The 26,241-nt window shown below is 57.2% G+C and overlaps 1 protein-coding gene across 2 annotated transcripts in view; it reads left to right on the top strand.

Moving 5' to 3' along the window:
- Positions 1–535: 535 nt before the first annotated feature.
- The window catches only part of TMEM255B (transmembrane protein 255B), a 35,904-nt gene continuing 10,198 nt past the window's right edge, over positions 536–26,241 (top strand). For both annotated transcript variants that reach the window (XM_088022222.1, XM_028087373.2), the window contains exons 1-6: positions 536–581; positions 4,270–4,412; positions 6,967–7,029; positions 17,119–17,208; positions 23,708–23,788; positions 25,785–25,870. In XM_088022222.1, coding sequence (XP_087878348.1) covers positions 536–581; positions 4,270–4,412; positions 6,967–7,029; positions 17,119–17,208; positions 23,708–23,788; positions 25,785–25,870 — 509 coding nt within the window. The remainder of the gene's footprint in view (positions 582–4,269; positions 4,413–6,966; positions 7,030–17,118; positions 17,209–23,707; positions 23,789–25,784; positions 25,871–26,241) is intronic.

Consider the following 26,241-nt stretch of genomic DNA (forward strand, 5'->3'; position numbering starts at 1 on the left):
GGTCTTTGCAAGACCCTCTCTTTGCCGCCATGCAAGGCAACAGGTCCTGGGACCCTCCTCCGGCCGCTCCCATCCTAACCTGGGGGTTTACTCAGCGCCAGAGTGATGGGGGCGAGGGTGAGCGGGTGGGGGTGTGCCAGTGCCTTGCAGCATGCTTTCATTCATGCGTTCATTCATTCAAGGGGAACGGAGTTTCAGCGTCTGCCCCTCAGGACGCGGAGCAGAAGCACCTGCAAGAGCCCCGCAGGGGCAGGCGGGCCGACTGGGAGCTGAGTGCAGCCTCCCCGCACACATCCCAGCCCTCCGCAGCCTGTGGCCTGGGGGCACCGACTAGGAATCCTGGAGGACCTCCCAGCTGGGCTGCCTCCCCGGCCTCAGCCTCCTGCTCCGTGCGGTGCGGGACCAGGGCGGGCAGGGGGAGGGAGGGAGTGTAGGTGGGAAGGGGGCGGTCCGCACAGGGAAGGGGCGGGGCTCGGGGCCGCTGATCTGCCCTGATCCACCCTGATCCACATCAGACCTGCGGACACTCCCCGGGATGCAGCCGCCCGTGCCCGGGCCCCTGGGCCTGCTGGACACAACAGGTGAGAGGGGCACCAGCATCCTGGCCGTGCCCAGGGCAGGCCGTGGGCTGGGGTCCTGGGCAGGGTCCACAGCTCCTTCCTGCAGCCGTGTGGCTGCACCTTTGGGACCCTTTGTCCTGACATGGTGGTCTCCCTGCATGCCTCTCTGACTCCGTGTCTCCCCGTCTGTTGCCACGGACCCCGCCCTCCGCCTCCCCTGCCCCAGCTCAGGCATTTCCAGACCTTGTTTCAACAGATGGGGGCTGTTTCCCATAGTTTGGGCTCTGTTCCAACCCCCCACATCCTTCTGCCCCACAAGTTCCTGGAACCCTGCTTCTTCGGCCAGACTAGATGCAGCCTGGAGGAGGCTCAAGGGCCAGAATGACGAGGGTGTGTTTTGCTGACGGGGGTCAGGGAAGATTCTGAAAGGAACGGAGAGTGAGGCCAGCTGCGCCTCCTGCGCTCCCTGCCAGGAGACCCTGCCAAACCTGGGCGTGTGCCTCTGGGCTGCCTGCAGCATCTTTGGAACGTTTCTTATTAAAAACCAGAGGAGTTAATGTTGTTTGATTTGCAAATAATGATCGAAGAACCTGGATTCTTCCTTGAAAGAAACAGATGCACACCCCCCACTCTCTAAAGCACAGTGCTCTGTGTACCTGTGTTTTCATCCTCCAGAACGGATTACTTATGCGTGGGCGATGAGAATGAGGTCTGTACTAGCCGGTTGTTATTATGTTATTATACTGCAATGATTGGTGGTTTAAAGAGCACTTTGTTTTTCCTTCTGACGAATTATACCAGGAGTTGGTCTCTTATTCAAAAGTATAAACATTAGTGTAGCTGGGTGGGCTTACGGGTGGGTACTTTCTACCTCACATTTCTGCGGTCAGCACCTTGCATGTCACACCTATAAAATCCGGAGACAGGAAGCGGATGGCTGAATCGCAGGGTTCTGCCCCAGTCTCTTTCCCGGGGGCGTCACGTTGCCTTTCCCGGGGGCCAGGTGTTCCCACGCGATGAAGCAAGCGCATTCTTCTCTCTGGGAGGCCATGACCTGGGACAATTCCAAACTGCAGCACCCAGTCTGGGGATGCGATCGGCTCCGTCCTGATGTGACCAGGCTTTCCCAGGAGCTGTGGCAGGGAGAGGGCTGCGGATGGGCGCAGGGCAGGGGCACAGGGGTAACAGGGAGATGCCACCGTGGCCTTCAGCGTCGCCCCTCAAACTCCTCTCCCAATGGGAGGAAAGCCAGTTAGGAGCACCTGCCACTGATCTGAATGTCCACTCCACCCACGAGGAATAGATTGACTACTCTCACTATGCCCAGAACTCACACATGTTCTCTTGTTGGACCCTTAGAGCAGTTAAGAGGTGGGTAATGAAGCTGGCTGTCACCCCCACCCTGTCCAGTTCGGGAAACAGGTCTGTGCCTCCAGGCAACACTAGGAAATCTGCCTGTCGTCTGAGCCAGGTTGTGGGGTCCAGCCGCAAGCAGGGCAGACAGGCCCTGCTCCACGGGCTTCCCCTCCAGGCAGCTGGACACCACATGGCCAGTCCGGGCAGCCGCCCGTAGGCTATAAGCCCAACCGTACAGATTTTAGTTAACAGTCCGGACACATCATTTGTAACAACACACACGGTAACAGTTCTGCATATGGTAGGAGGATTGGGGGGCCCGTCCAGGGGGCTCTGGGGGCCTTCCTCCAGCGCAGGACCCTTTAGTCTCCAAAACCTGATCTAAAAATGCATATCTCAGGGTAATTATAAAGATGTCCTACCTTCCTTCCTTGAGTTTCTTTCTTGTTCCCTTATTTTTATGCCGTGTCCTGTGTTTATAAAGAGTATTTAAGGTCAGGAGTCTCCTCCTTGTTACCTGTGCTGTGCTTGGAGTGAGGACACGGCAGCTGGTCGGCACCGCCACTGTCTTTCTGGGTCTCCGGTTAACCTCGGGACCTGTCACGGAAATGCTGACAGAGCGGCATCTCCTTGAGCCAGAGCCTCAGAGGGAAGGCCAGACTGGGAGAAAGTGACGGAATGGGACACAGGAAGACTTACATGACCCCAAAGGAGATGGGCTTAGTTTTTTGCTCTGTGATCAGCGTGTGAGAGCATCACTAAGGGATCCGAGGAGGGCTTCCTGCCAGGCAGGTGCACCTGAGGGACTGAGAGACAGGACCACGGGAAGCTGTGCTCCGGAGGAAGCAGATGCCGAGGCATCTGGCTGATGGTTCGGGGCGTAAGATGTGCTATGCCCTAAATGAGGAAAAATAGCAATGGAAAGTCCTTTGAGGAGGAGGGCATTTGTGTGAGCTCGCGGGATGACTTACTTGCGTGTTTAGGGACCCCAGTCGCAGGTGCTGTAACTTGACTTGCCATTGAGCTTTGCTGACAGGACCGCAAACCTGTAAATTCAGACACAAACCGTCCGGAGCGTGAACATGAGTGCGTGCAGCGACTGAGCCTGGAGGTTGCCGTCATGTGCGTGGCTGCCTCCCCTGCTAAACACACGTGATGCTGATTGAAGAACTTTGGTGCACGATGAAGCTCCCCGTTTTTCTTCCATCCTGATTTTGTTTTGGAGTCACAGGGATCCAGATGTTAAGCTTCCACAAAAGCAAAACCCAACAGCCTGGTTGGACTCAGCGTGGACTCTTGCCTTGTCCTCTGCCGGCCTCTGCTGTGTGGCCGCTGCTGAGGTGGGAGCGGGAGTCTGTGTGCGAACAGTCCTGTAAATGAGGCCTCCCTGCCTTCCCCGAGACACACCACAGGGAAGATCGTTAGATGAACGAGAAACCCAGAAGTCAAGACTCGACAGAGGGACAGACAATGGGAAGGTCTCCTTTCTGGCTGCTTTCTTGAGTTCTGTGACACCTAGAATTATGTTTGCCCACAAAGACTGGGACATCCAAAGCAGCGGCTGTAGTCCAGAGACTTTAATCTGCTACTTAAGTTTGGAGGTAGACAACCCAGGCCTGTCTTTCTGCTCTGCCATTCTGCAAGTGTGGTTTCCAGTCGCAAGGTTCCCTCAGGGCCCAAAATGGCTGCTGGGGCTCCGTCTTTATGCTCACATTCCAGGCAGGAGAAAGGCTGACAGGGAGAAAGGCAGAGCGACAGGCTCCTCTAAGAGATTTCCTGCAGGGCCTACTGAATATTTTTTGTTTCGATGGATGATAAATGGTCAGGCATGACCTCTGTTGTGGGTTGCCCGGGCGAAGGCTTTGGGGGACTCACAGACCAGGGTGGGCATTGGTTTTGGGGGTGAGCCCCAGTGGCACTGATGTCTTAGGCAAGAGAGCTGGAGCAGGGAAAAGACAGATCCCCACCTGCCCTCATGGGGCTCATTTTGGGGGTCCGATATTGGGGTAGTAAACACTGGAGCAGTGGGGGCTGCAGGGGGCGGCCAGGGGCTCCCACTTCCAACCGTGGGACACGGAGGTGCGGGTGAGGCTGTGCGGGTGCAGATGAGTGTCCTTTAGGAAGGACATCGAGGAGCTGGGTGGAAACCTTTCAGGTGGGCTGGCGGGTGAGGAGGGGGACCCTGATTTCCTGCCCTGAGAAAGAAGTGTCCATGCACAAGGGTGGTCTGGGGTCTTCCAGAGGCCGCTTCGGTCACCTGAGGAGGGAGTGGCCAGGGCAGGAAGCGCATGGGCTGGGTCTGTGCTCTGAACCCAGCCTCTTGCTGACGGTTCCTCATTTGTCCTCCTTCCAGAAGGGTTTGCGAGGAGAAAGAAGACTTCGCTTTGGTTTGTGGGGTCTCTGCTCGTGGTGTCTGCCTCCATCCTGACCGTCGGCCTCGCTGCCACCACCAGGACAGAGAACGTGACCGTGGGGGGCTACTACCCAGGGATCATCGTGAGTGCTATTCCCCTCAGGGTCTGCTGGGAGGCTTGCCGGTGGTGACACGCTCCACCCCAGCTCATGGGGTTGGAGGGTAAGACACGGGAGCTGCTGTCGGTGGTTGTGGTCAGCAGAATCTGCCCCGAGGCACCCGTGTCTTCTCCCGGGCCCTGTGGCTGTGGTGCTGGCTGGCTGGCCAGCCTCAGGAGGCGCCATCATCCTGCCTCGTGCAGCTGGGCCGGCGTGAGCACAGGGCCCTTACAAGTGCAGGACGGCGGGCGCAGGGTCGGAACCTGAGATGCAGGAGGACGGTGGAGGTGGAGCACGCCCAAGCCAGCGAGGGCGCCGGCCCTGGAGCAGGACAGATGCCGGCCCAGACTTGGCCCGGGGCCTCCAGACGGAGCACGCTGACCGCACCGAGCCTGGCAGAAGGGACATGCGGCTGTAATGCAGTCCTGCCAAGGAGCCCCAACCGCGGTTGTGCTAATCAGTCACGGTCCTGGGGGCAGCAGAAGAGGGGTCCTCCACGCCTGATTTCAGATTGCGGGCAGGAACGCCGCCTGGTAAACCGGATACTGAGATCTGGCAAGAAGTGCCGCCCAAACTCAGAATTATCGAGGGGATTTTTTGAACTGTGAATTCACATCCACTGATGTTGGCACAATAGAACTTGCTCCAAGGGCCCACACTGCACACGAGGAGTCTGTGGGATTGGCTCTGTCAGCTGAGATGCCCTTAAAATGCACCAGAACCCTGAGTTGCTGTCATAAATGCTAAGTCCAGGTTTTTTTAAAAAGGAAGTTCATTTAATCACATTATTCTTATTAAAAGTATTATCAGGATTAGCAATAATATTGGTAACATTTTTAGCAAGGATGAAAAGGTGGCATTAAATATTTAAAAATATTTCACATATATTTTTCGCTTCATCTTTATCTTATACTTTATTTTTGTTTTTTTGTCTATGCCCTATAAATCTACATTATCTGCCTGTGTATTATTTATGAGTAAATATATAAAGAGTGCTGTGCAGGAAAGTTTTATCAGTAAAGTCTTAAGAGCTGCCAATATTCTGGGGGCCCCACCTTTCTGCCGTGGGTGGTGGGTGGGGAGGGGACCCTGGACATGGTGTCAAGGTGTTGAGGGCAAGCTGCTGAGGGAGCCAGGCTCCGGGACCAGGCCAGGGTGGGACCCGCGTCAGCCTGCCGGCTCTGAAGGCGAACTACGGAGGAACAGATGAAATGCACAGGAAAATGGGGGTAAAAGTCAGCTGTGCGCAGATGCCGCATCTGCAGAGTTGGTGGCAGAATGGCTCCCGGGAAGAAACTGGGGCTGGGGGGTCGAGTGCCCCACCTGTTGGAACGAGGACGGGTGAACCCTAACACACGCACTTTAACACGGTTAAGTGGGATTCTGACGCTTTTGAACTGAGGAGCTGGACTGTGGTATTTTGAAGCTGCACATGAAGAAAACGTTCCTCTTTCCTCCTTGAGAATTCTTAAATTATTGGTGAAAATGTCACCCGTGCTCGCGTGCCCATCTCCACAGACAAGGCTTCCTTAGTCATAAACGGGTCTGACTTTCAGTGCACTAAATTTGACACTGGCCCTGAGCGCCCACCGCGGTGCCACTCTGCAGTCGGCGCCCCAAACTCAGACGCAAGCCCAACCTGCCACCTGCTGCGAGCCACCTGCCGCGAGCCGCCCAGTGCAGCTCCACCTTGTCGGCCGCCCTGCACAGCGTCGTCCCAGGGCGTTGGTCATTACTGAAGAAAGTCTCCCACCAGGTGGACACACTCAGTGGAGGGGTCCCGGTTCCCCGCCCTGGATCCGTCGTTTTGGGGCGAGCACAGCCAGGGTATGTTCCTCCAACAGCCCGCCTTCCTTCGTCCAGGGGGCTGGGAGCTGAGGCTTTCTGGAGGACAGGAAGACCCCCTTTGATGTCCTCCCACTGCTGGAGCCTCCTTCCTACCTCTCCTCCCCAAGGCTACCTGTCTGCCTACTCACCTGAGTCCAAAGCTCACCTGTGATTCGCGTCGGCCACGTCCACGGGTGACTGACAACACTTTTTCTGCATACTCTTGGTTCTGGTTTCCCAATATCTCACCTGAGGAGCCATTCCCTGACTCGGGCTTCAGACTGGTCCAGGAGAAGCATCAGGTGGGCCCCTCACCTGACAACCAGATGCAGAAGATGGGCTGTGAGTGCTCTGAGTCACCGTGAAGGTGCTGTCCCTCTGTGCAGGAGGTGAGGGGTACGTGATACCCTCTTTTCTGTGATCAAGCGTTAAAATATGTGAACATGCAAGTTGAGACAAGTCATGTTTCAGCAACTTCTATTCCAATCACTGACTTTGACTGAGCCTGAGAAGCCTACCCTAATGGGCATGAGCTTGTCGGCCACTTGGTGGTTAAGGTGGTAGGGGGAGGGGCGATTGGCCAGCCTTGCCCCTTCGATAAAATGCTTCTAAGGGTGGCAGTGTCCCGCGCATTATTTGCTGTTAAAGACCAGCATTAAGCCTCAGGCATGCTAACCAGAGTGTTTTCTCCCTTGTTTTTCCTTCGGTCCAGCTGGGCTTTGGAGCTTTCTTAGGAATTATTGGCATCAACCTGGTGGAGAATAGAAGGCAAATGGTAAGAATGCACATTGCTTCTTTCAAATGTGGGGTAGTAAGAGTGTTGCCCCTCAACAGAGTATGTTATAGCTAGAGCTGGTGTTCCTAGGAAAGCCCCCCTTCCCAGTCCAGCAACCTAGGATCAGGGCCCAGGTTCCCCAGGCTGTGCACTGCACAACTCTGGACTCGGGGCTTATGGGTGCCCTTCACAATTAGTCTAAGTGAGCGTTGCTTCTAGGATCATAGGGTGCATCCTACAACCTAGCAGCTGAAGTTGAGACACAGGAAGAAAGCTTAGGGGGTGGGTGTGGGGGTGGGTTGGGGGTTAGGGAATTAAATGACAATGTATAGGCTCTCCCAAGCTGAGAAGCGAGGGGAGGCCGATGGAAAAGCAGGAGGACCCGGGGCTCCGATGGGCTTTACAGAGAGGAAGTGGAGACACGGGTGTATGAAGAACGCCAACTTTGATCAGTCTTCCGAACATGGTATCTTCATTAATGATTTCTATTTGGCATCTGTTTGTTGATGCACGGTTTTGGGGATGGAGCTCCAAGATCAGTCAGTTAATTTTCCAATTCACGGTGGCGGCGAGTGTTGAATCTTGAGAGGTTTTCAGAGGGGATCTGGGGCTGCATGGCCGTTTCTGACTAGTCCCCAGCCCTGGCCTCTCGGGCTCTCAACCTACTTTTTCCCCTATTTGCTGCCACTTGCCTAGGGCTTTCAGTGTGTGCGGGGGCTGCAGCGGATGGCCCCATGTGTCCCCCGTTCCCTGGCTGACAGTGGAGGTCTGTGGCTTAGCTGTGGTGCCACTGTCATGACCCACACTGAGAGAACGCCCCCGGGGCAGAAGGAGTGAGGGGGACAGGTCCTGGGATGGGGCCGGGGAGGGAGCAGGTTGAGGAGATTTGGGTTCTGGCAGAAACAAGTGTCTTGTCCTAAGTATCGGGAGGGTGTGCACCTGCTCTGGGCCACTGGCTGTGAAGAGGTGGACAGAGGGCTTCTGCCACATGTCCGGGCAGTGCGGGACCCCACTCTCCTTGCCCGGCGCGGGGGCGCTTGTCCTTGGCTCCTGCAGGCCCCTCTGCCCGGGAGTCTCTTGCAGGAGGGAGGTGGGGGCAGCACCCAGGAGACAGAAGCAGCCCTTGCCTCCGAGTCTGCCCGATGACACCCCCAGGAGGCGGTGCCTTTAAAGACTCTCACAAAGCTCTTTCTGTGTCCTCGCCTGAGCGGTATTTAAGAATCTTCAGTGGGAGAAACAGATTTCCTTCCATGAGTAACCAAATTAAGGTGTAACTGTCCCCAGGGGAGGTCAGTGATTTAAAGCCACGCGAAGGGCCGGAGCTTGGAGAGAGGGTACCGGCTGCGGCTGCGTCTGTGTGAGGAGAAGCTGCGGCCCCCTGTCCACTGTCCAGGAGGCTGCCAGTTCCCCAGAGCCTCACTCCCTCGAGGCTCCTGCTGATCGACTTTGGGTCTGGACTGCGGTAGGCCTGGCTACTGTCACTCAGGTTCCCCCACGCTGTGGCCCGTGTCAGAATGCCATTGCTTTATGGCCACGTCACGTTCTGGCGAATGGATGGGCCACCATTTGTGCATCTGTCATCAGGGACGGTCACTGAGGCCGTTGCCACGTCACGAACAGTGCCGCTGTCAACCTTTGAAGACACATGTTTCCATTGCTAGGAGTGGGACTGCCAAGTCCTATGGCAGTCGTTGGCAGAACCGTTGGCTCCGGGCTCTCCAAGCCCCCCAGCATGTATGCTCATCTCTCTGGTGGGCATGACCCGGAATCTGTTTCCCTGATCATTAGTGACCTCGAGCTTCTCTTCACGGGCTTATTGGTCTTTTCCGTCTCTTTCTGTAGACAAATGTCCGTTCAACTCCTCTGCTGATTTTTAAGTTGGGTGACTTGTCTTTGCATGACTGACTTGGCAGAGTCCTTTACGCATTCCCCCATCCAAGCCCTTTGTCAGATGCATGACTTGCAGATACTCTCTCCCGTCTATGGGCTCTCTTCACCTTCACCTTCTTGACGGCAGCTTTGAGGCACAGAAGTTTGCAGTTCAGTGAAGCCCAGTTTGTGTACTCTCTCCTTTGTTGTTCGTGCCGTTGGTGCTGTTTCTCTCTTTCTTTTCTTTTTTTAAGATTTAATTACTTATTTGAGAGAGAGTGGGCACGAATGGGAGGAGCAGAGGGAGAGGGAGAGAGAAGCTCCAGCAGACCACGCACGGAGCACCGAACCCAGCGTGGGGCTTGACCTCCCAACCGGGAAGGTCGTGACCCGAGCCAAAGCCAAGAGTGGGACGCTTAACCAGCTGCGTCACCCAGGTGCCCCTGTTGGTGCCATTTCTAAGAATCCCGTGCCAGCTCCAGGATCATGAAGACTCACCCCTATGTGTTCTGCGTTTCATTGCTTACATGGAAGTCTTTGGTCCAATTTGAGTGAACGTTTGTGTATGGTGTGAGGTAGGGGTCCACTTTCTCCATGTGGCCGCTCACTTGGGAAGTCTGGCTTTTCCCCACTGGCTGGTCTCGACATGCTCGTTGGTCACCACTTGGCCCCACGTGTGCACCTGCTTCTGGCTCTCGGTTCTGGCCTTTTTGCCCACAGGTCTGTCTTTGTGTCAGGGCACAGTGTCTCAATTACTGTTGCCTTGTAGTCAGATTTGAAATCAGAACATGAGCCTTCCTGCTTTGTTCCTCTTTTTCAGGATTGTTCTGGTTATTCTCTGTCTTTGCAATTTCGTGTGAGTTTTCAAATCAGCTTGCCAATTTCTGCAGCAGGGTCAGCTGGGACTCTGATGTTCAATCTATGGGTCAGTTTAGAGAGTGTCGCTGGCTTAACGAAGTTAAGTACCCTGACCCATGGGTGTGGGATGTGTTCGTATGTTTTCTAGAGCTATTTTCATTTCCCTCAACAATGTTTTGTTGTGTTAAGAGTCTATTTTGTGCTTCTTTTGCTAAGTGTATTTCTAAGTATTTCATTCTTTTGGAGGGTATTATGAATGGAATTATCTCCCTAACTTCATTTTAGGAGTGTCCGTTGCATGCATGTAAAAATGCAATAGATTTTTCTGTTGATCTTATATCCTGTAGCTCTGTTGAACTCATTCTTTCATTTTGATAGTTTCTAGTAGATTCCTTGGGATTCTGCATCCATAAGATCATGTCACCTGCAAGTAGAGACAGTTTTGCTTCTTCCTTCCCAACTGGACGCAGGAGGTCTGTTTTAGAGGCTCTAGTAAGAGGAGAGCGATGTGGGGCCCGGCTTGCCTGCAAGCTTCCCGGTGCCTCAGACCAGAGCCTTCGGACGGGAGTTGTGGGTGACGCCTGGACTGTCTCAGTTCTCCTTGTCAGGAGACTAACTTTGTAGAATGAATGTGTTCACTAACACTTTACTTGATGTTGATGGAGACCGAAGCCTGTGTCCACCACTAGGAGAGCTGTGATCTTGGGAAACTTACTCGACCCTTCTGGACCTGTTTCCTCATTCCCAGGACTGCGGGGAGGGCCCGTGGGAGGCACCAGGCACCACACTGGCCCAGAGCAGGTGTCCGGCAGCAGTGGCCACGGTCAGACCCCGTTCTTAAGCACCCAGGCCTTCAGGAGGTTTGGGTTGCTTCACGAGTCAGTAAATAGTAAGCTGAGAGAATGCATTTCACATGCGTCCAGATATGTAAGAATGCTTTCTTCTTTCTTGATTTCTTTTTAATTTCCTCTGATAGAAAATTTAAACATATGTGAAAGTTGACCTCATGGTCATCTTATCTCCCACCCACTTCTTCCCTCCCCATGTTATTTAGAAGCAAATACCAGACGTACTACTGTTTCGTCTATTAAAATTTACGGGGTAGAATCCGGCTGTGACAAAGTGGCTTCACCATCACGTCTGTCCATCTCTATGTTTGTCTCCTGTGACATCCCAAGAATATGCCCCAAAGTGAGTCAGCTTTTCATATTTGTCTATTAACGGGGAGTTGCTGCCTTCTCCTTTTACCCAGACAGGTGCCTGACTCATGGATTTCACTACCAGATCTGCCGTCCAGACGGCCGCAGAGGCGGTGGGGAGACGCCAGGGGCTGAGAGCGGTGTGGGAACCGCCTATCTGCTTCTGTACGTGTGAGACACATGCAGACAGACAGACACACACACACAGATGCACAGACAGACACACAGACACACACAGACACACAGACACACACAGACACACACAGACACACAGACACACACAGACACACAGACACATACAGACACACAGACACACACAGACACACACACACACAGACACACACAGACACACACAGACACACACAGACACACAGACACACACACACAGACACACACAGACACACAGACACACACACACAGACAGACACACACAGACACACAGACACACACAGACACACACAGACACACACAGACACACACAGACACACAATCACGGACACGGCGTTCCCTCTGGAACATGGTATAAAACCCACAGAACCATCAGGCCGCGAGGAAGTGACAGGTGCAGAAACGTCTCCCGCAGTGGGTTAGGGCACTGGGACTTCTTCTGCCTGGTCCAGAGAGAGCCAGTCTTCCTGTGTTGTGTCCCGCAGTGGGTTAGGGCACTGGGACTTCTGCCTGGCCCAGAGAGAGCCAGTCTTCCTGTGTTGTGCGGTGGGGCCCCGGCTGTATCCTCCTGCTCTCCTTCACCTCTTCTGCTTCGGGTCTGGACATCGCGGGTCTCTCGCCGGCCTCATTGGGGGGTGTCCAGCCCCACAGCTCCTCACGCAGGAGCCGTGGCAGCCGGTGCCCCTGGGACCAGCCTGGGAGGGGCTGAGAGGAGGAACGACCCAAGCGCTTTGGGCACGGTATCCCGAGGTCCCGGCCCACGGCACCAGGGGATTCGGAAGTCATTGGGAGGAAGCCTGCCCACGTCCACGGCAAATGCCTGGAAAGCGGTGCAGGAGGTCTCTGCAGCAGATGTGCAGGGAGCTCTGCACGGGGCACCAGGCAGGCGCTTCGGGGAGGACGGGGAGCTGCAGTGCAGGCAGGGGAGGCTCAGAAGGACACGTCCCAAGGCTGGGACAGGGGCGTGGGAAGCTCTTGGGGGGCGAGTGCTGGAATGCGAGCTCGCAGTGTGGACTCGTCCCCTGTGGCCACAGGTACCCAGGTGCTGTCCCCGCTGTGGGTCCCCTTGGTCTCAGCTCGGCCCCTGCCCTGCGGACCTGCTCGCATCTCTCCCTGCACACTGCCAAGGAAGCTGTCTGGTCCTTTATTGGGGGGGGTTGGTTCAATCTTACTTTGTAGGGGTTTGTGGAAATCTGCTATTTCTTCTTGAGTCAATGTTGGTGATCTGTGCTTCCTAGGGATTGGTTCATCTCGATGATCACATTTGTTGGTGCACAATAGCATCTTCTTATAATCCTTTCAATTTCTGTAAAGTTGGTAATAATGTCCCTAAATTCATTTCTGATTTCAGTCATCCGGTTTTTCTCTCCTGTTCTCTGAGTTCAGCTAAAGATTTGTCAGCTGTTGACGTTTTCAAAGAACCACCAGGAACATTGATTGTCTTTATTTCTCTTCCCCTGTGTCTTTTATCTCTGCGCTAACCTTTATTATTCCCTTTCTTCTGTTGGCTTTGAGTTTAGTTTGCTCCTTTTTTCCAGTTCTTTAGGGCGTTAGTTGATCGGCGATCTGTCTGCTTTATCAGTGTGTGTTTACAGCAGTGAGTTCCTGCCGAGCTTTGGCGCCTCCTCCGATCGGGGCCCCTGTAGGCTTTCATTTCATCCCGTTCACCTCTACCTGGGGTACGGCCTCCCTGCTGACTTCTTCTTTGGCCCACTGGTTGTTTACGGGTGTGATGTTTGGTTTCCACATATTTGTGGATTTTCCGTTTTTCCACCCGTGATTATTTCCAGCCCCATCCTTGTGGCTGGGAAGAGGAAGGTGGGGATGGCAGGGGTGTGGATGGAAGACACACAGACTCCAGCCTGGGGTCACGGGCGAGGCAGGGTGGTCTGTGCAGTGGTGCACACCAGGGCGAGGCTCAGGGCCCACAGTGTCCCCGGCAGAGGACCCCAGTCACAGCCGGGGGCAGATGGTCCACAAGGGATGAGGGACACCTGGTGAGGGTTGGCCCAAAGTCCTGGCCCCCTGCTTGGGGTGTCGGGACTACCCGCGGGCTCCCTGGTGAGGGCCTAGTGACGTTCTCCTTGGCAGACCGCGTCCCCCACCGCCTTGTCCACGTGATGCCCCTGGGCTGTGGCCTGAGCCCCTCCACCTGCGCAGGGGGCCACCCTCCACCCGGCCCTTCTGATTAATGCCCCCTCCACCGGGGCAAATGTGTCTCCCAAGCCCTGTGGCCTGACCACTCTGCCTGTCCCGTGCCCCCTCTAGATGCCCCCTCAGACCAGCCCCGTGCTCTGCACCAGTTCCCACCTGATCATCATTTGCCTGGGTCATTGTCCCCAGGAGCTAACTGTCGCCTTCCCACCTCTTCCCGTCCACCCCCTGCAGCCAGAGGACTCTCAAGCCCCAGGGCAGGCCTTCCGAGACCCTGCTGAGAGAAACACCTTGCCCGGTAAGACCCTTTGGTGGCCCTGAGTCAATGGGGGTGTCTAATGCCCCGGACGAGAGGCCTGTCCACCAGGTGACAACCTTCCCACCAGGCGACAAGCTTGCACCCACTTTTTTCTCTCTTTCCTGCATTATCAACATGACCTTATCTATTGGTGTTTGGTTTTTAATCTGGCTTCCCTGCTGCAGTGTAAACTCTGTGAGCCCAATGGAGATCTGAAGGTGCCCTTCCCTTCATCCAGGGAGGAGGGACCCGGGCAGGGGGGTGAGGCCTGTTACCTCTATCCTCGTGGGCTCACGGCCTCCATGCCGAGTGCGTGTGTGCAGCAGTCCCCATGCAGCCTGGGCATGTTTTCGAGGGTGGTGGGCAGAAACGCAGGGCCAGTCGAAAGCTGACGAGAACATTCAAGTGATGGGGCAGTTTGTGTAAGACCAAACCAGAGAGCATCTGTAGATCGAGAGGGCTGAAGGCAGCCGGGCAACGGTAGAGGATGCTGCGCAGGTTCGGGGTGAAATCAGTGGAGGTGTCACGGGAGGCCTCGTGGCCACCGCTGGGTCAGAGCTGGTCACGTGGCCAGGACATGGAGTGTGGCACTCTCTGGGGGGCCATCGAGTCCGTGCATGAGGAGCTCGCTGGGGAGCAGGTCCTGACAACGCCCTGCTTGCACACTCCTGGTGAGAGATGTAGCAGGCCGTCAGTGGTCAGGGGCAGGGCCGCTTCCAGAAGCTTCTCAGGTGAGTGGGAAGTGCTTGGTGGATGTCCTGGCCAGCACCTGAGCTGGAGTGTGGGTGCACAAAGCACGGGGCAGGGGACACCCACTTCCGACGAGGGCCCGGGGCCAGGCTGGCCCCAGACCACACCGGGCTCTAGGAGAGCTGTCACTGGGGACAGTCCAGCTCCTTGAGGACACCAGAAGTGGCCTGGGGGGTGGTGGGGACGAGGGAGGCAGATGTAGAAGAGGGGAGGGCACCATGGAAAGAGCGTTCACGCCGTGGTCTGTGAGGCCCAGGGTGCCTGTGGATCTAGAGCATCATGGGCCAGTGTGAGCAGGGCGTCTGGGACAAAGCCCGTGCTCGGGGGCGTTCGCTGGAGAAGTGGGCTCTCCCTCCCGTTGGATTTGTGCCAGAGAGTCTGCCCCTCTTCCCGAGATCGCGGGCTGCTTGGGAGGCCTGGTGGAGGGGTGCGGGGCTGCATCCTGAAATCGCAGGGTGGCCGGCCCTCCCTGTAGATGACAATGATGTCACAGCTGCAGGAGTGGAAGGGACACATGCGTGAAAGGACTCTGCCCTCGAAGGTGATTCTGTTCATCATCAGCCCCTCTGGCCGGGGACTAGCCCCAGGGGACGTGGTGGCCCCATCACAGACAAGGTCCTTCCCTGTGGGCGGAGAGGGTCCTCACATCACAGGAGGAGGCGGCCGTGATGGGGCCCGATGCTAAATGGGGCGACGCTGCCTCGGGGTTCGGGCCAGTAGGAGGGGCTCAGCATTTCTTCCCGAAAGGCCTGAGCCGGGCAAGGACCAGCCACATTGCTCTGGGGCCTGCAGAACAGGCAAAGCGGGAAGCTCGCAGTCAAATTAGGTGCAGGCTTTTCATTCATTTATTTATTTATTGTGGAAAACGAGGTGCCTGGCCTCCCCTGCAGGAAATTTGAAAACCTCCGGCTGATCTTCTATAGATGTTTTAATGCATTTTTTCGCAGCAGTGATACAAACGCAGGGAAGTTTGGTGCCGTGTAATTTCTGCAGATGATGCTCCCAGGCCTCCCCATCCCGGTCCTTTCCTTGTGCGCAGAAGGAAGGACACATGCGGCTTCTCCCTCCTGACCAGGATGAAGGAGGCGCTTTGGCCTTTGGCCACCTCCACGGTCAGCGCGGTGGGTGGGCAGCGCCGCCCGGGGCCACGGCCCCTGTGGCCGCCTGCTGGGCTGGGCTTCCCTCTCGCGTGCAGACAGTCTGGTTGTGACGGAGTCAACGGGCCAGAGCTCTCTGCAGAACAGTTGGTTTGGGAGCTGCCATGGGCCGCAGGAGAGTTGTTCTTTGCTGTTTGGATGAACAACGGGCGGCGCTGTCCACACCCCGGGGCCTCAGACTCTCTTTCAGTCAATTTGTCATCGAATGTCAGGAGTGTCAGACCCTGGGGAAGAGCCGAGGACCTCTGTCGGCTTTGTCACATGGGCCCGTGGCCCCAGAGAGGCAGGCTCCCAGGAGGCGCTCTGGAACCATCCATTCAATGCAAGAATGAGTCAGGGCCAGCGCCTCTGTCTCCAGAGGGGGAAACTGAGGACAAGACAGTCACCAGTTCACAGACCCCCAGGGACTTGGGCAAAGCCCCTACTTGTGAAGTCAGGGGACAGTTTCCACTGGGCACTGGCAGGGCTGGGGTCCAGGGCGAGCCGGCCCCCTCCCCTGCTCCTTGGGGGTCGGAGTGGCGCTCCCGCCCCACTCTGGCCCCTGGAGTGTCAAGCTGGTGGTATTTCATACCGGCTCCCTGTGCTTTGTTGAACAAATAAGTAGTTCAGGTTAACAGGGATGGAGAGGGAGTGGGCCTCTTCGAAAAGCAGCCAGTGAGCCTGACTCTGACAGAAGCAGCTCGCACACGTGGAAACCCAACCTGAACAACCTGGGAGAACAGTCTGGAGCACATTTCCAAGGCTGGAGACCCAGAGAGCTACTCACAAACACTGTGTCCTGCTTACAGCCTGCTGTTCTGAGCCGCTTTATGCAGAGTCCCGGACCCAGTAAATAAACACACACGCTGTGGGTCACGCGAGTGGGGTTCTTGCTGCTGGAGGGATTACAGCTTAGAAGCTGTGGCTGTGGTTTTGATGCTGTTAATACTCGGGGAACCTCGGCGGATGACATAGGGGAATTCTTTGTACTACTTTTGCTACTTGTTTTGGTACATTTAAAATTATTTCACAAAAAAAGTTTTAAAAATTTAAAGAAATGTCCAACAAATCCAAGGAAAGGTTCTTAACTTAATAGAAAAGCAACTGGAAATAATGATGAGCCTTTTTGCCCATCAGATGGCAGCATCTAAACAATTAATAATAGGAAGTGTTTTTTGGGTATAAGGAGACAGGCGCTAGACAGTTGGAGTAAAAATTGGCAAAGCCTCTTTACGGGACAATGTGGCACTTCTCTGATGCTAAGGTGCAGAGACCCAAATGTGTCCTGTCTGAATGTGTGGGGTCTTGTGGGCTTCAGGGTCCGTCCTGCTGAGATTCCCACACAGAAAACCCAGATTTGTACACAGAACATATGTAGGGTCTTTGTCGCAGAGTTTGCAATGGCAAGAAATTGCAGACCATTTAATAATCCACTTATTCATGAGGGGCACGTGGGGGACACGGGCCAGAAGCTCCCCGTCTGCCCTGCGGGAGAACCAACAAGAATGCAGCCCGCCTGGGTCTGCTGAGTCAGGGTGGGGTGGGGGTGGGAGAGGCCGCGAGCCCGGGCAGCAAGTGGGGCTTTGGATGGTTTGTACTTGAAGAACGGTTGTCGGGAGCACGTAATGCCCACTCACTTCTCTACGCTCTGCCCCAGCTGGTCGCGGCCATCGTGTTCATCAGCTTCGGTGTGGTGGCGGCCTTCTGTTGCGCCGTTGTGGACGGCGTGTTTGCGGCTCGGCACATAGTGAGTTCCTTCTACATTTTGTTCTCCATTGCTGGCGGGGGCTTAAAAACATCTACAAAAACAAAATTTCATTTTGCAGAATTCAGCTCACTGACCTTCTTGGTTCCTTTCTCCACTTGTTTGCCAAACGCTGTCTGTCCTCTGGCTTTTCCTCATTCCCTGCAAAACTGAGCTGCACAAGCGCACACCCATGCACGGACAGGAGCACACTCACGTGCACACACACAGTCACATGCATACAGCAGCATACACACACTCGCGTGCATGCACATCTGTGCACACTCACATGCATACACTTGTGCACACACACTCATCTGCATGCACACGCACATGCTAAGCACACTCACATGCACACACATACTCATGTGCACACATGCACGCACACGCACGAACACGCTCGCGTGCACATACATGCATGCACACGCAGGTGTGAACACGAACACACTCGCACACACACAAACACACGTGCGTGCACACGCACACACTGACACACACAGGCACCAGCATCGGCATTTCAGAATCCAAATTTTCAACTTCCTACATGACTTTCTTCTACCTTAGCTCTGAAACCTCTGCCCGAGCACTTAGTTCAAATTCGTGTCTTGAGAGCGTTTTCTCGCTGATGCTGTGGCTGTGAGACCCTTTACCTCAGTTCTATCTCCCGGTGTGAAGCGTCTGTCAGTAGTTGGTCCCTTATGGCGGAGCCACACCAGGAGCTCACTGTGGCACCGCGGCCCCGGCTCAGGGTGCTGGCTCATTTTGTTTGTGACGAGCAGGTTCCAAGTGAAAGAGAAATCAGAGCGACGAGGATGATGAGCATAAAGATACTAAAGTCTGCTAAAATTGGTCAAGGCAACCAGGCATCCATTGTCAGATTAGGTAGGATAGTTTTTAAACCTTTTTGTATGTTTAGAAAAGCTTTGCTATAATGTCAGGAAATGGCTCTTGTTTCAAACTGACCTGCCCTTGGCCCACATTTCCTCTGAAACAAGACGCCCGTCGTGTACGGCTGCTTTGACCTTGGATGTCGGACACAGGAGCCGGCGGGGCTGGTGCTGGCTCGGCCTCTGCCGTCCGCCAGGCGAGCCGTGTCGGCTTTCCCAGTGTCCTGTCCGCGGAGACGCCGCGACAGACGTCTACAGCCTGAGGAGGGCCGGGTGGGCCGCCGACAGACACCGTGTTCCTGCTGCCCCGAGGCCTCCGAGCTCGCCAGTAAGCACACCGCTCAGCAACGGTGTCAGGGTTGTGCCGCCCACGGAATGCTCTGTCCCCACAAATGCTCATGTGGAAACCTAGTCCCCAAGGCAACGGTGACTGGGGTGCAGCCTTTGGGAGGTCACGAGGTGGGGCATCTGTGAAGGGACGTCCTCCTCGTGGGCCAGCCCACGCTGTCGCTGAACCCGGAGACGGGTTCCCACCAGACACTGGGTCTGGCGCCCCCTCACCCTGGACTCTCAGCTGCCAGACCATGAGGAGCAGATGTCTGTTGCTCACTGACCCCAACTTACGATGTCTTTGTGGCAGCAACCCGCATGGACTAAGAGATTGGTACCAAGAGTGGGGTGCTGCCCGGGGTCCCCAGGGCTGAGCAAAGCCCTTGGCGGGGGGAGGCAGATAAAAAGGTGCAGGCTTTTCAGTCCAAGAAGCCCAGGAGCAAACTGTGAGCTCAGGCCAGTCTTCTACTCGCAATGGGGTGATGCTCCTCTCCCAGGGTGTGGTTGAGGATGACCTCGAGTCACGTGTGTCTTTTAGGGGCTGCCAAATCAAGGAAGACCACCCTTTTCTGGGCAGACCCTGTTCTTTTAGTTGAAATGAGATGTGGACTTTTGGGAACCCACAGACAGAGTCTGGGCAGAAGGTTTCACGAGACCATCTTTTTCCCTCTATTAACTACAGAGCCAGCAAGAGCTGGGTTTTCCTGAGAAGTGGTGACATGGTGTTTGAAGATGGGCATCTTCACTGGGCCCCAGGTTCTGCCTGACTGGTGACCTGGGAGAGGAAGGGGCTGGGGGAGCATGGTGAGGGGGCTGGGTGCAGGGCCCTGATGCACCTTTCCTTGTTCGTCTGGAAGGGAGCTGAGGGAGAGTGCTCTGGGTTCCCAGCTCAGGGACTGTGCATGAGGCCCAGGCCCCTGGGGGTGGGATCAATGTGGGGAGCAGGGGCCTGGCCCCACTTTCTGTCTGTCCATCCTTCCACAGTGGTCCCGACCTGGCACCCCATCTCTGCCCTGAGAAGGCAAAGCTGTCAGAACTTCGTGAGGCTCCAACGTGCCCTGAATAAACTTGAATGCTTCCTAGGTCTTTAAAAAGTGCAAGGGGCGCCTGGGTGGCTCAGTCAGTTAAGCGTCTGCCGTCGGCTCAGGTCATGATCCCGGGGTCCCGGGATCGAGTCCCGCATCGGGCTCCCTGCTCAGCGGGAAGCCTGCTGCTCCCTCTCTCTCCATCTGCTTGCCTCTCTGCCTACTTGTGCTCTCTCTGTCAAATAAATAAATAAATCTTTAAAAAAAGAAAAAGTGCTGGCACCTGGTGTTAATCTTAGGCTAATCCGGGTTTGCCTTATAGTAACCTATTCTTTCCACTTTTCTGTAAGTTTGAAATTATTTCCGAATAAAAGTTTTAAAATGCAAGGACGAAGTGCACGGCTTCACTCTCTCTGGTCAGGGGTTTGAAGTGAGTGCTGTAGGTGCGGTTGGCCAGCCCCGGGGTGCTACCGCCTCCAGAGAGCTCAGGCTTCCCCAGATACCGAGGGTGCTTGCTGAGCCCGCCACACGGCCCACTCCTCACACCCTTGCACTTTCCTTTAGTCCTCGGCTTGGTTTTCTGCTTTGCTCTGGCTGACGTGGCCGTTGTCTGCAGGGCTGGCCCGCCCTCCCTGCGCAGGGCGTGTGCATTGGGGAAGACACGGACGTGGGTCCAAAGGAGCTGAGTTTCCAGGCTGAGCATGGGCAGCCGGACTTGGGGGCTGGGGGTGATTGTCCAACAGACGATAAAATCAATTGACCAAAGGCTCTTTCCTACAAACTTGTCACCGGCTTTTAACACCTCCCAATATTATGATGTTAAGATGCCGACAACCGGGAGACAAAATGTAGGGACACCAGGATGTGGGGAGCACAGGCCTCAGGGGGCCGGATGTGGTGCCGGGCACAGCGCTGAGCCCAGCGGCACCCAGGCCTGCAGAGCTCCGGCCGGTGGCCTCTGGACCGCTGGGCCTGCAGGGTGGACGCCCCTTCCTGTGCCCACAAGCACCTAGGAACGGTGACAATGTGGCTGGGCCTCGAGGACCACGCCAGTGCCCGCCGGGCCTCGGCTCCCCTCCCGGGTCAGTCCCAGCCTCGGGCCTTCAGTCGCTTGCACGCTTGCCGCTCACGGCCTCCACTCCAGGCTCCTCTCTCCCGGCGCCGACGGCACTCGCCTTGCCTGCCCAGCAGAGGCCAGGGGGCTTGGGTTGGGCAGGCAGCCTTGGGAACCCTGGTCTTGAGGTCTGCCCTGTGCATGGGTGTCTGCTGGTCTCTCCTCCCACTCAGACACGTCGCAGAGAAATTTCCTTCAAAACCACTTGTTTTGAAGCAGGGGGGGTCTCCTCAATGCCGCGTGCGGGAGTGACAAGGGAAGGCGTGTGCTCCCTTGGCACCTGTCCCCTTTCTCGGACGAGTGGGATCTGTCGACTGGTTTGCAGACCAGGCGTGCATGTCGCTGCTAGCGCTCCCTCGTTCCAAACTGGCGGGTGCCTCGCAAAGCGGAATGCCGGGCCCCGGGACTCGGAAGGTCGTCAGGACATCTGTCAGGAATCACTGATTTCTACCCAGCGGGGCCTTCTGGAGGATTGTCTGCAGGACTCGTGGTTCTGGTTTATCACAGGAGACATGGGAAATAATGGGGTCAGCACGGACTTGTGCAGAACGGCTTCGCGGCTGGGACTCGCCACGCTGCAGACGACGGGGGCACAGTGTTCTCTTCCTCCCGGGGGCCCCAGTTCCTCGTTCACAGCTGCCCTCCCCCTGTGCAACAGGCCAGGGCAGCCGATCTCTCTGGAAAAGGTCAGGGTCAGCACACTGGGCCTGTGGCCACGTGGCCTTGGCCACAGCTACTTAGTGCCGCCGTTGCAACACAAAAGCAGCGACAGACCATATGTGGACAAATGAGCATGGTTTTGTGCCAATAAAACTTGATTTACAAAATCAAGCTGCGGGCTGGACATTGCCCAATGGCTATAGGGGGCCGACCCCTGCAGGAGACACACAGGGTTTCAACTGAGCTTTAGTGACTTAGAGTCTGATATTAGTAAGTGTGGTGTCTTAATGTTAATCTAGGTGGAACGGTTAAGAAATAAAAACTGTGTCAACGGTCTTTCTGCACACCACTGCCCATTTTCCTAGAGCAGAATGAGTGGGACTCTGGGCTCTCTCCAGCCCCTGCAGAGATGAGGGTTATCCCCCGAGAAACACAATCTCTCAGGCTGTCATACATTCAAAAACCAAGTTTGTGTGACAGGTGGGACTAACATAGGTCACAGTTTTATTTAATTCAAACTAGTAAGAATATTTCATCCTGATTGGACACTGAAGATCAGACAGAAAATGAAACCTGGTCACCAGTGCTTCTGTGTTAGGAAGAGGATTTACTGGGAAGTCCAAGTCTGACACCAATTCTTCGTCTCTGATTGAAGGTGGCGTCAGCCGGCTGAACGTCTGTGTCCCCAGAACACGTGTGTGGTGGCCAGACCGCTGTGCGGACCAGCCACTGGGAGGCGATCAGGGTCAGATGGGGTGGGATTAGTGTCTGGACAGAGACCAGAGCCCGCTGTCCGCCGGGGGAGGCAAGGCCGGAAGAGGCCGGCGCCCTGGTCTCGGGCTGCTGCTAGGGTTGCAGAAACAGGTGTCCGTGATTCAGGCCTCCCCGTCCGTGGCATGTGGTACAGTGGCCAGAAGACTGGAGCAGAAGCAGTGGCAAGATGTCCCAGACCATGTGGCCGGCGCTCCCGTGGGGCTGGACTTGGCCCAGGACAGGGTGACCCGTGCATCTGGACCCTTCCAGGAAGGCCACGAAGTCAGAAAGGGTGTTGCTACGTGGTTATCGGCGTGAGGAAGGGCACAGGAACCTCCTCGTCGGCAGGAAGCTGCCGTCTGTCACACGGTATCACCAGTGCCCGGGACCGGGTGGGACGCTGAGCTGGAGCTGCTAGAACAGGGCCTTGTAGGGATGACACCCCCGAGGGAGGGAGGGTCAGAGCGGAGTCAGCGGGCATCTGGCGAGGGCTCAGGGGCGGTCACCGCAGGGCCTCAGGGCGCCTGCACAGCGGTGGCACCAGCCCCCCAGCCCCTGGCCCTGCACAGCCCTGTCGTCTGTCCTCCATCCGTCCTCACCCATCTCTGAGGGAAGGTAGACCCACGCGGCTGCTCAGCTCCGTCCCCTGGGCTTTGTCCAGAAGGTGCAGTCACGGGTGGTTTCCTATGCTCTTCTAGGGTCAGAGCTGGGAGCGCTCTGAGAAATAGGACTAACGGAGAAATAAATACTCCTTGTTATTGCTGTGTCCCCTAGGGGCGGGCACCGTGTCTAACCTGGGTACCTTCCTAGTCTGGCACTGCGATGACCCCTGGATGCTGGGCACAGACTTGGATAGGGCCATAGGTGGTGGATGTATGTTGAGTGGTTGGTGGGTGGACAGCTGTCGGGAAGGAGGGAGGGGTGGAGGGATATCCCCACCCCCCAGCTTGTTGATTCAGTGGACACAGTGGAGGGAGGGGTGGAGGGGTGGAGGGAGGGAGGGAGGGAGGGAGGGAGGGGTGGGTGGAGCGGTGGAGGGGTGGAGGGAGGGAGGGGTGGAGCGGTGGAGGGGTGGAGGGAGGGAGGGGTGGAGGGAGGGGATGGAGGGAGGGAGGGAGGGAGGGAGGGAGGGGTGGGTGGAGCGGTGGAGGGGTGGAGGGAGGGAGGGGTGGAGCAGTGGAGGGGTGGAGGGAGGGAGGGGTGGAGGGAGGGAGGGAGGGAGGGAGGGGTGGAGGGAGGGAGGGGTGGAGGGGTGGAGGGAGGGAGGGAGGGAGGGAGGGAGGGGTGGAGCGGTGGAGGGGTGGAGGGAGGGAGGGGTGGAGGGAGGGAGGGAGGGAGGGAGGGCTGGAGGGAGGGAGGGAGGGAGGGAGGGAGGGCTGGAGGGAGGGAGGGGTGGAGGGGTGGAGGGGTGCAGAGGTGAATGACTGGATGACCGGGTGGAGGATGGGCCGGGTAAATGAATTGATGCGGAGCGCTTTTTTCTCCCTTCCTAGTAGAACGTGTCTTGTTATGCGGGTGGAGGGAGGAGGGACCTGTCGGCGCCTGCAGGGCAGGTCCTGCTCTCTGGGGCCCAGCTGCTCTGGAAGGAGCCTCGGTGCCCGCCGCCTCAGCCTCCAGTTGGCTTTGGTGCCCCTCCCTGAGGCTCAGAGCCCAGGCAGACGGGTCTGACCTCACCCCTGGGCCCTCCTGACGGGGGAACGAAACAGCCACATTCCGCGTGTCCTTGTGCCTAGGAGCTCAGGCCCCTCACCGAGGGAAGATGCCAGTTTCTCGCCAGCGAGGTGGGCCACGTGCACGACGCCCCCCCGACGGAGGTACGCGGGGCACAGGTGGCGTGGGGGGCTTCACTCCGCTAACCGGGCCCCCAGGCTCCCTGTGCCCCCTCAGAAGCTGAGTGCTTTGCTTCTGGCGTGCTTGCTGACCCACGGGATGCAGCGCGCCTCGCGGACCCACAGCGGGCCTGCAGCCCCCTGCGGGGTGGGTGCGGCCGGCTCACTGACTGAGCAGCCGGGCTGTCCCGGGGCCACTTCCGCTCGGGCGGGCCGTCCTACGCCAGCTCTGCATAACTGTGTCAGCCTGACGAATCATGGCCTCCCCACTGCACAAGTGTGGACGAGCCGGGCACCGGGAGCAGACACCAGGGCTCACCCCCAACGTGGCTTGCGGGCGCTCCTCGAACCTCAAGGCCTGGAGGCTCCCTGCTGTCCGGTCCAGGGGGCGGCACCCGTCTCCAAAGGCTGCCCCCAGCCCTCCTGGCCTTTTCCCCGGCGGGGGATGGGGATCCCGAGGCCTCTCTGTCCGGGCCCTCCCGGCACACCCCCACCCGGCCGCAGACCCTTCTGCCGTCCGCCCTTCCTGCCCACACTGAGGTATGGTCACTTGAGGGCCAACTGTTGACCTCTGCTCCTGGGGTCACAGAGGGGCGGGACCCCGTCCTGAGCCCCATCTGTCAGGCCTTCTGGGGACAGGCCTACGTGACCTGGGGCTGCCCTGGCACCCTCCTTGTTCCCAATCTTCTGTCTCTTGGAGCCGGCCCAGGAGCTCGAGCTAATTCTGATGCCCCCGCCCCCCAGCTTGTTGATTCAGTGGACACAGGGTCTGAAATGCTCTAAAGCAGTGGCCAGCAGCCTTCCCTGTAAAGGGTCAGTAACATTCCAGGGTTTACAGGCCGGACGGTCTCTGTCCCAGCTACCCAACCTGGTCTCTCGGGTGTGAGGATGGCTGAGGGCAAGGTGTAAACAGAGGGGTGTGGCCATCCAGAGCTCTGCAGAACGGGCAGTGGGCAGTGCCAGGCTAGAGGCCTCCCACCAGCTGACCAGCTCTAAGCCACTGTCCCCTGTGGTGGCACATTTCCCGGGAGAGCCACGTGCTGCCCCGTCCTCCCTCCACTGCCCTGTCCCCCGGCCCCTCAGCCTCCAGCCCCACCTGGGGCCCCCAGCTTGCCCCCTGCTGGCCTGCTGGTCTGGACACCTCCCTTACCATTTGCAGGTGCTCACGCACAGCAGAGCACCCCGCGGCCTGTAACCACAGGACCTTGAAAGGAAGGCTCCATGGCCAGTGGTTCTGGAGGTGTGGCCAAGGAGGGGCTGGGGCCCTGGGACGCTCTGAGGACCTCTGGGCTCTGGCCCTGCTCCTTCACCTGCCCCAGGCCAGCTGAGCCTGCACCCTGCCCCTCACCTGGCACGCCACCCTACCTCAGACGCTTCTTCTCCTCCCCAAAGGCCACTGTCTCCCCTCTGAATTTCGGTGGTCTCTGCCTTACTTACTTCCCAAACACGGGCTGTATGGCTCATGCCACATGTTGAAAAGCACTGGGGGGAGGAGGGAGGCATGTGTTTTTGCTCCAATCTTGCTCTTTTAACATCAAAATCTCCCAACCATTTACAGTGCCATTATGGCAGGCACCCAAAAGGAAGCCTCCATGTTGCTTACCCAAGGCTGGCTTGGCCAGATCGGGAGCTCTTCTACCTGTGGGCAGGAAGAGGTCTCACCTGGAGGCATCCCCACCTGTGCCCTCCTGGAGCTGTCCCTGCCTGCAGGCTTGGTGCCTGAAAACCCTCTCCTTCTCCTTGTCCACCAAACAATTGCTGCCTGGAGCCCCTGGCTTGGCCAAGCAGGGCCCTTGAACCCCTCTAGCAGGGAGGGCCCTGCCACCCCGCAAACCCACTACACCTGGAATGGGTGGGGGAGGGGCAGTTCGGGAGACAAGGCTCAGCAAGAGGAGCTGCCTGACTGCCCTGGGAGCTGTGGTGGGTCGTGGCTCCCGGGGCGGCAGCCCTGCCCACTGGGATAAGGTCTCTCTGTGTGCAGGTCACCTGCCACCCCTCGAGCGGCCCGTGTCAGCTGAAGGTGAAGAGCAGCACCTGCTACTGTTGTGAGCTCTACAGCTGCCAGAGGTGAGGGGGACCCCTGCCTCCGGCCCCTCGGCCCCGCACCCCGCCGCCTCCCCTGTGAGGAAGGGGAGTGGGGAGAGACCGAGGCTCGGTGAGGTGGTGCAGGATGGGGGAGGCCGTGGCCTCCCACTCCTCATTGTGGCGCTGTCGGAGCTGGATGTGAGCGTCCGGTTTCTCAGTGATGTCTCCCTGGTTGGCTGGGGCCTGGCTGGGGCCGCGGCGGCGGCGGCGGCGGCCAGGGCTCCCTTCCCCGGGCTTGGCCGGCTCTGGAAGCTCCTCTCCCGTCCTCTGTGGACAGTGGAGGGCTCGCTTCTGACACGGGCTGGGAGGACCTGCCCAGGCTGCGGGCAGCCTCACAGCGCCGTGGGGGCCTC

This window comes from Eumetopias jubatus, unplaced genomic scaffold (assembly GCF_037043125.1).
Source record: "Eumetopias jubatus isolate StellerSeaLion01/CBP00866 unplaced genomic scaffold, mEumJub1_p1.0 scaffold_3, whole genome shotgun sequence".
NCBI classification, from domain to species: domain Eukaryota; kingdom Metazoa; phylum Chordata; class Mammalia; order Carnivora; family Otariidae; genus Eumetopias; species Eumetopias jubatus.